This window comes from Panulirus ornatus, chromosome 21 (assembly GCF_036320965.1).
Source record: "Panulirus ornatus isolate Po-2019 chromosome 21, ASM3632096v1, whole genome shotgun sequence".
Taxonomy (NCBI): domain Eukaryota; kingdom Metazoa; phylum Arthropoda; class Malacostraca; order Decapoda; family Palinuridae; genus Panulirus; species Panulirus ornatus.
In genome coordinates this window covers 30,034,901-30,048,397 of record NC_092244.1, presented here as the reverse complement: position 1 = coordinate 30,048,397, position 13,497 = coordinate 30,034,901, and the positions used below count along the sequence as shown (strand labels likewise).

Sequence of the window (13,497 nt, the reverse complement as noted above, 5' to 3'; positions counted from 1 at the left end):
AGTGAAATACTGCAAAAGTTGGTGACTGAGTTCGGAAGAATGAGTCAAAGGAAAAATTTGAGAGTGAATGTGAATAAAAGCATGGTTATTGGGTTCAGGAGGGTTGAGGAACAAGTTAGTAGGGGCATGAGTCTGAATGGAGAAAAATTGGAGGAAGTGATGTGTTTAAGATATATGGAAGTGGACATGGTAGCGAATGGATCCATGGAAGTGGAAGTGAGTCATAGGGTGGGGGTAGGGTTGACGGTTCTTGGAGCGCTGAAGAATGTGAAGAAAGAGAAAATTGGCTGGGATGGTAAAAATGGGTATGTTCAAAGGTATAGTAGTACCAACAATATAAGGATGCAAGGGATGTGCATAGGATGGGGATATGCATAGGAAAGTGGATGTGCTGGAAATGAAATATTTGAGGGCAGTATGTGGTGTGAGGTGGTTTGACAGAGTAAGTAATGAAAGGGTAAGAAAGACGTGTAGTAATAACAAGAGTGTCGATGAGAGAACTGAAGTTGTGCTGAAATGGTTTAGGCATACGGACAGAATGAGCGAGGAAATGTCAGCAAAGATGATACATGTGTCAGAAGTGGAGGGAACAAGAAAAATGGGAAGACCAAACTGGAGATGGAAGGATGGAGTGAAAAAGATTTTGAGCAGAAGACTGACTTAGATCTGTGTCAAAAGTGAAGAGAGGGTAGACCAAGGAGATAAAAAGCAAGAGAGACAATGGCTTTAGGGGGTCAGGACCTGAACATCTAAGAGGATGAAAGGCATAAATTGGAGAAAATGAACAGGACTGATGTAGTATATGGAAGAGATGAACTGTCTGTGATTTGAGCTAAGGTATATAAAGAAATCAAGAGTAAAACATGGAACAACCTGTGGGACTTGGCCATGGATGGCTGGCTCTGGTTTCAGAGAATCACACATAACATGAGATTGGATAGGCACAAATGAGGTCAGTGTGTGTGTTTGTAATGATAACGTGGTATGATGAGACACATAATCATGGATGGAAGAAATAATAATAATGCAAAGATAACCTTTAAAGACATTATCCAAACCACCCTAATGAAGCCTTTACATAGACATTAACAATCCTCTACGGTCATCTCATCTATCATATGCACCTATCCCTCACTTTATGCAAGGGTAATGTTCTGCATAATCACATTTATCTAACTCAGAAACAAAGAGAAAAATAGAATGTGCACAACAGTGTGAGATATAATGTCCTAAACGTATTCTAAATAGATTTTCAACATATTAGTACATAAGGATTTAAAACAAAGATTAACAGAAATTAAATTATTTTCTTTTTATTATACTCTGTCGTTGTCTCCCGCGTTAGCGAGGTAGCGCAAGGAAATAGGAGAAAGAATGGCCCAACCCACCCACATACACATGTATATAGATACACGTCCACACACGCACATATACATACCTATACATTTCAATATATATTTTTTTTTTTTTTTTTTTTTTATACTTTGTCGCTGTCTCCCGCGTTTGCGAGGTAGCGCGAGGAAACAGACGAAAGAAATGGCCCAACCCCCATACACACGTACATACACACGTCCACACACGCAAATATACATACCTACACAGCTTTCCATGGTTTACCCCAGACGCTTCACATGCCTTGATTCAATCCACTGACAGCACGTCAACCCCTGTATACCACATCGCTCCAATTCACTCTATTCCTTGCCCTCCTTTCACCCTCCTGCATGTTCAGGCCCCGATCACACAAAATCTTTTTCACTCCATCTTTCCACCTCCAATTTGGTCTCCCTCTTCTCCTCGTTCCCTCCACCTCCGACACATATATCCTCTTGGTCAATCTTTCCTCACTCATTCTCTCCATGTGCCCAAACCATTTCAAAACACCCTCTTCTGCTCTCTCAACCACGCTCTTTTTATTTCCACACATCTCTCTTACCCTTACGTTACTTACTCGATCAAACCACCTCACACCACACATTGTCCTCAAACATCTCATTTCCAGCACATCCATCCTCCTGCGCACAACTCTATCCATAGCCCACGCCTCGCAACCATACAACATTGTTGGAACCACTATTCCTTCAAACATACCCATTTTTGCTTTCCGAGATAATGTTCTCGACTTCCACACATTTTTCAAGGCTCCCAAAATTTTCGCCCCCTCCCCCACCCTATGATCCACTTCCGCTTCCATGGTTCCATCCGCTGACAGATCCACTCCCAGATATCTAAAACACTTCACTTCCTCCAGTTTTTCTCCATTCAAACTCACCTCCCAATTGACTTGACCCTCAACCCTACTGTACCTAATAACCTTGCTCTTATTCACATTTACTCTTAACTTTCTTCTTCCACACACTTTACCAAACTCAGTCACCAGCTTCTGCAGTTTCTCACATGAATCAGCCACCAGCGCTGTATCATCAGCGAACAACAACTGACTCACTTCCCAAGCTCTCTCATCCCCAACAGACTTCATACTTGCCCCTCTTTCCAGGACTCTTGCATTTACCTCCCTAACAACCCCATCCATAAACAAATTAAACAACCATGGAGACATCACACACCCCTGCCGCAAACCTACATTCACTGAGAACCAATCACTTTCCTCTCTTCCTACACGTACACATGCCTTACATCCTCGATAAAAACTTTTCACTGCTTCTAACAACTTGCCTCCCACACCATATATTCTTAATACCTTCCACAGAGCATCTCTATCAACTCTATCATATGCCTTCTCCAGATCCATAAATGCTACATACAAATCCATTTGCTTTTCTAAGTATTTCTCACATACATTCTTCAAAGCAAACACCTGATCCACACATCCTCTACCACTTCTGAAACCGCACTGCTCTTCCCCAATCTGATGCTCTGTACATGCCTTCACCCTCTCAATCAATACCCTCCCATATAGTTTACCAGGAATACTCAACAAACTTATACCTCTGTAATTTGAGCACTCACTCTTATCCCCTTTGCCTTTGTACAATGGCACTATGCACGCATTCCGCCAATCCTCAGGCACCTCACCATGAGTCATACATACATTAAATAACCTTACCAACCAGTCAACAATACAGTCACCCCCTTTTTTAATAAATTCCACTGCAATACCATCCAAACCTGCTGCCTTGCCGGCTTTCATCTTCCGCAAAGCTTTTACTACCTCTTCTCTGTTTACCAAATCATTTTCCCTAACCCTCTCACTTTGCACACCACCACGACCAAAACACCCTATATCTGCCACTCTGTCATCAGACACATTCAACAAACCTTCAAAATACTCATTCCATCTCCTTCTCACATCACCACTACTTGTTATCACCTCCCCATTTACGCCCTTCACTGAAGTTCCCATTTGCTCCCTTGTCTTACGCACCCTATTTACCTCCTTCCAGAACATCTTTTTATTCTCCCTAAAATTTACTGATAGTCTCTCACCCCAACTCTCATTTGCCCTTTTTTTCACCTCTTGCACCTTTCTCTTGACCTCCTGTCTCTTTCTTTTATACTTCTCCCACTCAATTGCATTTTTTCCCTGCAAAAATCGTCCAAATGCCTCTCTCTTCTCTTTCACTAATACTCTTACTTCTTCATCCCACCACTCACTACCCTTTCTAAACAGCCCACCTCCCACTCTTCTCATGCCACAAGCATCTTTTGCGCAATCCATCACTGATTCCCTAAATACATCCCATTCCTCCCCCACTCCCCTTACTTCCATTGTTCTCACCTTTTTCCATTCTGTACACAGTCTCTCCTGGTACTTCCCCACACAGGTCTCCTTCCCAAGCTCACTTACTCTCACCACCTTCTTCACCCCAACATTCACTCCTCTTTTCTGAAAACCCTTACTAATCTTCACCTTAGCCTCCACAAGATAATGATCAGACATCCCTCCAGTTGCACCTCTCAGCACATTAACATCCAAAAGTCTCTCTTTCGCACGCCTGTCAATTAACACGTAATCCAATAACGCTCTCTGGCCATCTCTCCTGCTTACATAAGTATACTTATGTATATCTCGCTTTTTAAACCAGGTATTCCCAATCATCAGTCCTTTTTCAGCACATAAATGTACAAGCTCTTCACCATTTCCATTTACAACACTGAACACCCCATGCATACCAATTATTCCCTCAACTGCCACATTACTCACCTTTGCATTCAAATCACCCATCACTATAACCCGGTCTCGTGCATCAAAACCGCTAACACACTCATTCAGCTGCTCCCAAAACACTTGCCTCTCATGATCTTTCTTCTCATGCCCAGGTGCATATGCACCAATAATCACCCACCTCTCTCCATCAACTTTCAATTTTACCCATATTAATCGAGAATTTACTTTCTTACATTCTATCACATACTCCCACAACTCCTGTTTCAGGAGTATTGCTACTCCTTCCCTTGCTCTTGTCCTCTCACTAACCCCTGACTTCACTCCCCAGACATTTCCAAACCACTCTTCCCCTTTACCCTTGAGCTTCGTTTCACTCAGAGCCAAAACATCCAGGTTCCTTTCCTCAAACATACTACCTATCTCTCCTTTTTTCACATCTTGGTTACATCCACACACATTTAGGCACCCCACTCTGAGCCTTCGAGGAGGATGATCACTCCCCGCGTGACTCCTTCTTCTGTTTCCCATTTTTATATATATATATATATATATATATATCGCGGGAGACAGCGACAAAGCAAAATAAAAATAATAATAATATATATATATACATACACAGACATATACATGTACACAAGTATATAATTCATACTTGCTGCCTATATTTACTCCCGTCGCCACTCCGCCACACATGAAATGACACCCCCTCCCCTAACATGCGTGTGAGGTAGCGCTAGGAAAAGACAACAAAGGCCACATTCGTTCACATTTGGTCTCCAGCTGTCATGTATAATGCACTGAAACCACAGCTCCCTTTCCACATCCAGACACCACAAAACTTTCCATGGTTTAACCAAGACGCTTCACATGCCCTGGTTCAATCTATTGACAGCACGTCGACCGTGGTATACCACATCGTTCCAATTCACTCTATTCCTTGCACGCCTTTCACTGTCCTGCATGTTCAGGCCCCGATCACTCAAAATCTTTTTCACTCCATCCTTCCATCTCAAATTTGGTCTCCCACTTCTCTTTCCTTCACCTCTGATACTTATATCCTCTTTGTAAATCTTTCCTCACTCATTCTCTCCATGCGACCAAAACATTTCAATACACCCTCTTCTGCTCTCTCATCCACACTCTTTTTATTACCACACATCTCTCTTACCCTTTCATTACTTACATGATCAAACCACCTTACACCACATACTGTCCTCAAACATCTCACTTCCAACACATCCACCGTTCTCCGCACAACCCTATCTATAGTACATGCCTTGCAACCATATAACATTGTTGGAACCACTATTCCTTCAAACATACCCATTTTTGCTTTCCGAGATAATGTTCACACCTTCCACACATTATTCAATGCTTCCACAACCTTCACCCCCTCCCACACCCTGTGACTCACTTTTGCTTCCATGGTTCCATCCACTGCCAAATCCACTCCCAGATATCTAAAACACTTCACTTCCTCTAGTTTTTCTCCATTCAAACTTACCTCCATAACTGACTTGTCCCTCAACCCTACTGTACCTAATAACCTTGCTCTTATTCACATTTACTCTTAGCATTCTTCTTTTACACACTTTACCAAACTCAGTCACCATCTTCTGCAGTTTCTCACCCGAATCAGCCACCAGCGCTGTATCATCAGCGAACAACAACTGACTCACTTCCCAAGCTCTCTCATCCACAACAGACTGCATACTTGCCCCTCTCTCCAAAACTCTTGCATTCACCTCCCTAACAACACCATCCCTAAACAAATTATACAACCATGGAAGCATCATGCATCCCTGCCGCAAAACGACATTCACTGAGAACCAATCACTTTCCTCTCTTCCTACTCATACACATGCCTTACATCCTTGATAAAAACTTTTCACTGCTTCTAGCAACTTGCCTCCCACACAATATACTCTTAATACCTTCCATAGAGCATCTCTATCAACTCTATCATATGCCTTCTTCAGATCCATAAATGCTACATACAAATCCATCCGTTTTTCTAAGTATGTCTCACAAACATTCTTCAAAGCAAACACCTGATCCACACATCCTCTACCACTTCTGAAACCACACTGCTCTTCCCCAATCTAATGCTCCGTACATGCCTTCACCCTCTCAATCAATACCCTCCCATACAATTTCCCAGGAATACTCAACAAACTTATACCTCTGTAATGTGAACACTCACCTTTATCCCCTTTACCTTTGTACAATGGCATTATGTATGCACTCTGCCAATCCTCACCAACCAGTCAACAACACATTTACCCCCTCTTTTAGTAAATTCCACTGCAATACCATCCAAACTCGCCGCCCTGCCGGCTTTCATCTTCCGCAAAGCTTTCACTACCTCTTCTCTGTTTACCAAACCATTCTACCTGACCCTCTCACCTCGCACACCATCTCGACCAAAACACCCTATATCTGCCACTCTATCATCTAACACATTTAACAAACCTTCAAAACAATCACTCCATCTCCTTCTCACATCACCACTACTTGTTATTACCTCCCCATTAGCCCCTTTCATCGATGTTCCTATTTGTTCTCTTGTCTTACACACTTTATTTACCTCCTTCCAAAACATCTTTTTATTCTACCTAAAATTCAATGATACTCTCTCACTCCACCTCTCATTTGCCCTCTTTTTCACCTCTTGCACCTTTCTCTTGGCCTCCTGCCTCTTTCTTCTATACATCTTCCAGTCATTTGCACTATTTCCCTGCAAAAATTGTCCAAATGTCTCTCTTCTCTTTCATTAATAACCTTACTTCTTCATCCCACAACTCACTACCCTTTCTAATCTGCCCACCTCCCACGCTTCTCATGCCAAAAGCATCTTTTGCGCAAGCCATCACTGCTTCCCTAAATACATCCCATTCCTCCCCACTCCCTTTACGTCCTTTGCTCTCACCCTTTTCCATTCTGCACTCAGTCTCTCCTGGTACTTCCTCACACAAATCTCCTTCCCAAGCTCACTTACTCTCACTGCTCTCTTTACCCCAACGCTCTCTTTTCTGAAAACCTCTACAAATCTTCACCATCGCCTCCACAAGATTATGATCAGACATCCCTCCAGTTGCACCTCTCAGCACATTAACATCCAAAAGTCTCGCTTTCACGAGCCTATCAATGAACACGTAATCCAATAACGATCTCTGGCCATCTCTCCTACTTACATACGTATACTTATGTATATCTCGTCTTTTCAAACCAGGTATTCCCAATCACCAGTCCTTTTTCAGCACACAAATCTACAAGCTCTTCACCATTTCCATTTACAATACTGAACACCCATTGTACACCAATTATTCCCTAAACTGCCACATTACTCACCTTTGCATTCAAATCGCCTATCATTATTAAATCTGAGGCAGTAATTCTGATAAAAAATAAATCAGCTATCACCTAAATAAGCAGACCGTCAAGCACAGGCAATGAGACGTAGGTGCAGCAATGGAAGACAATATATTGGGAAACGTTAGTGCAAGGTTGTCAGGGTCTGAATCAGGAGGATCAGGCAGGACTCCAGGACTTCTGGATGCCAAATTTACAAATATAAACACAATGGGTTGCAGGAAAATCACAACAGCAGCTATATCCTAATCATAGAAGAAGCACACATTTGCAAACAATGGTGGTAACACTGGCCCACTGGCAGGAATGTGGCATATTCCACCCAGGACCCACACTTACTCCACTCATCAATCCTTACTGAAGTTTTGGCACAATTTCTACCTCACAAACCCACATAGTATTGAATTTTGATTGCATGAGAGGAACTGGTGGATGTAGGTTCCTCACAGGATAGTGAAATCACATATAGTGATCCCACATAAAGCAAGGGATGAATGTACTTTGAATTTTAGTATCCCTAACCTGTTTACATCTATACATAGTGTTCATGGTAAGATAGATGTGCCTTAAAAAAAATCACCTAAAATAAAATTAATATAAATCTCATCCTTCAGAAGCAAGATATCATTTTTGAATTTCTTTAAAATACCTGAGGTACCTATCTAATTGGTGGCTTTGCATCCTTGGCCCCCCTAACATTTGTCAATGCCTATAAAGGTTCAAAAGGGAGAAATCTAAGCCTGATTTTATGTTTATCATGATTATGCTATCAATTCACTGTAATGACATTATTATGCATGCAAATTAAAAATTTCTATTGCTGTGTACATTAGGCTCCTATTTTACAAGCTCAAATGCCAGTAACAAACTTATGAACTACACAGGAACCAATGTTAACATAGACTGTGGCACTTGATCATTGTGAAAATATCAATACTCAACTCACCATTATAGCATGCAGCCTTCACTGGATATGCATCACTGCCATCAACAGCATTTCCATGGTCTGGTTGGTCTTCTTGCACAAGCTCATTGATGGAATAGAACCGGCAGCCTCTAGCACATGCCAAATTCTCATATGCCTGCAAAGAAATATACAAATAACAAAATCTGCAATAGTGTGAAACTTTAAAAATAGTAAACAGCATGATTATAAAAAATCTGTATATTGTATTATGCAAAGAAAAAAAGGTTCAATTAAATATCTGACAACATTCTCAATGTGATAAACACAGAAATGGAAGGAGGGCAGCAATGGATTAATGTATGATGCTGCTTTGAAAATCTAAATTCTAAATTTAGGAGGTTCTATATACATATGACGTCATTTGCAATATATATTATGTATCATCTATACCTTATCCATTTATCTATGAACGTAATATTACTATGCATGGGCCTAGCATGTATGGTTTTACTCATGCATACCATATTTCTAAAAATCAGTGTTAGAAAGCACAGGGTGGGTGTTGCATATGAGCTCTGCCGTTCCCAGGCCAAGAGCCCAGTAAAGATGTAGTAAGCCTCAGTGCTACTTTTGATTCCAAGCACCTTAACCTTTCCATTGCTCTGGTCCTCATGAGAGAATCTCATGGTTGCTTCCATCATCTAAAATCCCAGGTGATATGGGATTCTGCCAATTATACACAAATGTCACTGGTATTCTCCTGCCATAGCTGGAAAACATTATGTACCTCAATCACCCATTGATCATCATAAAAGGTGTACTCGTGTCAACCCGGTGTGATGACCCTCATATGCACCCACAATCCTGTGATATATACAATACAAAGGGTGACTAATTAATCAATAAAGAGGAAAACTTATACAAACACTTTTCAAGATGAAAAAAGGAAGAAAAAATGTGTTTGCAAAAAGAATTTCTGGAAGTAGAACAACAGAATATTTTTTGGTATTTTTTCTTTTTGAAAAGATAAAACTGTTAGTGACAAAAATAAAAATACCTTTGGTACAGTAAAAATTTTCTTAAGAGTTATAAGTTAACAGTGGTCTTTAAAGATTCCACTGTAGTCTTATTAACTGTGTAACAATCATAACATGTCATTCATTTTAAGATGATCATGATGGAATCATGTGCCTGACATCTCAATATATTTTATGGAAGCTCCCAATCTCTCCTCAAATAAAACAAGTACCTATCTATCTGTATCTCTACCACCTGTTCCCTCATGGAACTCCCTCAAAGGAGTAGCCACAGCAATAGTCTCCATAACTAGTGAATGTGCCTCACCCCTTACAAGCCACGGGCAGAGGGCAATTCTAGTGCAGTATTTGCAGAGGATCCTACCTGAAATTCCTACTGACCACTTCTACCTAATGCTCCAGCATAAATGTTCCTACCTACTGCTTCTACCTATCGCTCCTAACATTTTGTTAAAAGGTAGGGCTAGTGCAGACCGCTTACCACAGGAAAATCTGGAGTTGTGAAGAATGAGCTATGTGAGTTAAGTGCTGTCAAGTGTCATGTGCGACAAAGAGAGATTGCATGTTTGTATACAGAATGCCAGCAGTCCATGTGTGAGCAAGGCAGAAAGGAAAGACAGCTACCAGGGTCAATGGAGTTCAACTTGACAAACACGGAAGTGCTTGCTCACTATGCAGCCATCACTAACCCTCCCAATACCCAGGCAGGTATTACTGGTACAGTAATATACCTCCCCGGTTGTTTGCTGTCTACCAACTATTTCTTCAAGTAACACTGGCAAATCTGTGTCATACAATATCACTTCAGAGTGAACTCCGACCATTTTCAAAAACACGTACCAGTAATGAAAACCATTTTAGAATATAAAAACAGTTAATGTACTTGTGTTGCATTTATATGCTTGGTGGCGGAAAGATTTTTATTAATGTCATGAAAATATGCTTGTGTAAAAAAAAAATACATTATACATACCCACCTATTTCTACTCTACAGGGAACATTCTCTACCATCATACAAACATTTCATGCTGACTATATAAACCATGTCCTAAGTCATTTTATTCCAATCATCCATTCCTCTTACAACATAAAAGTACTCCTTTCTCAACAAACTTCTTGCTTAATTTCATGTAATGCCCTCTGGTTGCTCTATCCCTAAATCTCTCTAAATCATCAATTTTTTTTTAAAAACTTGAAGGTTGGGATCAAGTCATCCCTCACTCTTCTCTCTTCCAAGGTAGGCAAATACAATGCTTCTAGCCTTTTCCTATAACTCAGCTTCACATGCCCTGGTTTAGTCCACTGATAGCACATCAAACCCATTATACCACATCATTCCAACTCACTCTATTCCATGCACACCTTTCACCCTTCTGCATATTCGAGCTACAATTGCTCATAATCTTGTTCACTCCATACTTCTATCTCCAATTTGGTTCCTCCATTCTCCCTATTCCCTCCACTTCTGACACATATATTCTCCTTGTGAAGCTTTCCTCACTCACATTCCATTTGTCTAAACCATTTCAACACGACTTCTTCAGCCTTCCCCTACACTCCTTTTTTTTACCACATCTCTCTCTTACACTTTCATTACTCACTCAATCAAATCACCTCAAACATTTCATTTCCAAAACACCCACCCTCTTCCACACAGTCTTACTCATAGCCCAAGCCTTAAATCCACTTAATAATGGGAATACAGACATACCCATTCTTGCCCTCCTAGATTATGATCTCTCTTTCTGCACATTCTTCACTGCTCCCAGAACCTATGCCCCCTCACCCACTCTACGACTCACTTCTGCTTCTATGATTCCAGTCAATGACACATCCATTCCCAGGCATTTAAAACACTTAACTGCCTCTAATTTTCCTCCATTCAAACTCACACCCAACTTAACCTGTCCTTCAACTCTGCGAAACCTGAAAACCTTACTTTTCTTCACATTTACTCTTAACTTCTTTCACATATGCTTCCAATCTCAGTCACCAACTTCTGTATTTTCACACTCAAACCTGCCACCTATGCTGTATCATCAGGAAACAAAAACTAACTCACCCCTTGTTCCATGACTTCACTTGGAACCATTCACTCTCCTATCATGCTACTCATAAACATGCCTTACACCCTTAGTAAAACCTTCTCGCTGCTTCATGCAGCTTTCCTCCCACACTGTTCATTCTTAAAAACCTTCCATGAGGAATCTCTATCAACCTGTCATAAGCTTTCTCTAGATCCATAAATGCCAGATACAAATCCACCCATTTCTCTATGTTATTCTAACACACAATCTTCTATGCAAACTCCTGATCCACACATCACATACCACTTCTGTAACCACATTGTTTCTCCCCAGTCTGATGCTCTGTTCATGCCTTCACTTTCTTAATCAAACCCTCCCAAACAACTTCCCAGGTACACTAAAAAACTTATACCTCTGTAGTTCAAACATTCACCTTTATCCCATTCGCCAATATACTATGACACTAAACATGCATCATGTCAATCCTTAAGCACCCCACCATGATACATACATACACTAAAAATCCTCAATATCTAATGAACACAGTCACCCCCTTTAGTAATAAATTCAACAGCAATGCCATCCACTCCAGCACCTCTACTTCCTTCATCCACCTTTTCTTCATCATCAAACACATTCAACAGTCCTTCAAAATACTCCAGCTCCTCCTCACTTCATCACTATGTGTTACCACTTCCCTTTTTGCCCCTTTCATTGATGTTGCTATTTGCTCTCTTGTTTTTCACACACTATGAACCACCTTCCAAATTCCTATTCTGACTGTAGTTTGCTAATACTCACTCATCCCAACTCTCATTTGCCTGCTCTTTCACCCCCTGCACCTTCCTCTTGCCCTCTGGCACTTTCTCTTATGCTTCCCCCAATTATTTGCAGTAATTCCTGTAAGCACAGCCCAAATGCTTTCCTTTTCACTTTCACTAGCAACTCTACTTCTTCATCCTACCACTCATTACCCTTTCTGATCTGCACACCTCCCATCTTTCATATGCCACAAGCATCTCTTGTATATGCCATGCCAGCACTGCTTCCCAAAATACCTTCCATTCCTCATCCACTCCTCTTACTTCATCTACTTTCACCTTTTGACATTCAAACCAGTCTCTCTTCCAAGCTCACTTTCACCAGTCTCTTCTCCTGGACAGTTTCCTCTTTTCCTTAAACTTCTATAAATCTTCACCCTTGCCTCCACAAATAGTGATCATACATCCTACCAGTTGTCCTCTCTCAGTACATTCACATCCCAAGTCTCCCTTTGCATGCCTATCAATTAATATGTAATTCAATAATGCCCACTGACCTTCTTTCCTACCCTTTTTAAACCAGGTATTCTTAATCACCCTTCCTTTTTCAGCACACAATTCCACAAGCTGTTCACTATTTCCACATATAATACTGAACATTCTATGCCCTCCAATTATACTCTCAAATGCCACATCACCCACCTTCACATTCAAATCATCCATCACTAATACCTACTCTCTCGCATCAAAACTGCTTACATGCTCATTCAGCTGCTCCCAGAATACCTACCACTCATGATCTCTCTTCTCATGGCCAGGCACATAAGCACTAATGGTCCCGATCTCTTGCCACCTACTTTCAATTTTACCCCACATCACTCAAGATTTCACTTCCTCACACTTTTTCATATATTCCCACAATTCCTGCTTCAAGAGTAATACTACTTCTTCCCTAACTCTTGTCCTCTCACCAACCCCTGACTTCACTCCTAAGACATTCCCAAACCATTCTTCCCCTTTACTCCAGAGCTTTGTTTCACTCAAAGCAAGAACAGACAGGTTTTTCCCTCAAACATAAAACCCATCTCTCCTCTCTTCTCATCTTGGTTACAATCACACACATTCTGGTACCCCAGCATGAGCCTTAAAGGAGAATGAGCACTCCCTGCCTGGCTCCTCCTTCTACTCCATCTTTTAGAAATTGAAATGCAAGAAGGGTAAGGTTTTTCAGCCCCCCACTCCTGCCCCCTTTACACAATATGCA

The 13,497-nt window shown here is 41.1% G+C and overlaps 2 protein-coding genes across 2 annotated transcripts in view; both read right to left on the bottom strand.

The window, feature by feature from the left end:
• The window catches only part of LOC139756436 (chitinase-3-like protein 2), a 213,358-nt gene that overhangs the window by 24,104 nt on the left and 175,757 nt on the right, over nucleotides 1-13,497 (bottom strand). The gene's annotated exons all lie outside the window — the stretch shown is intronic.
• Nucleotides 1-13,497, bottom strand: part of LOC139756438 (transmembrane protein 59-like) — a 41,316-nt gene that overhangs the window by 20,149 nt on the left and 7,670 nt on the right. The window contains exon 2 of the mRNA XM_071675880.1: nucleotides 8,448-8,583. Coding sequence (XP_071531981.1) covers nucleotides 8,448-8,583 — 136 coding nt within the window. The remainder of the gene's footprint in view (nucleotides 1-8,447; nucleotides 8,584-13,497) is intronic.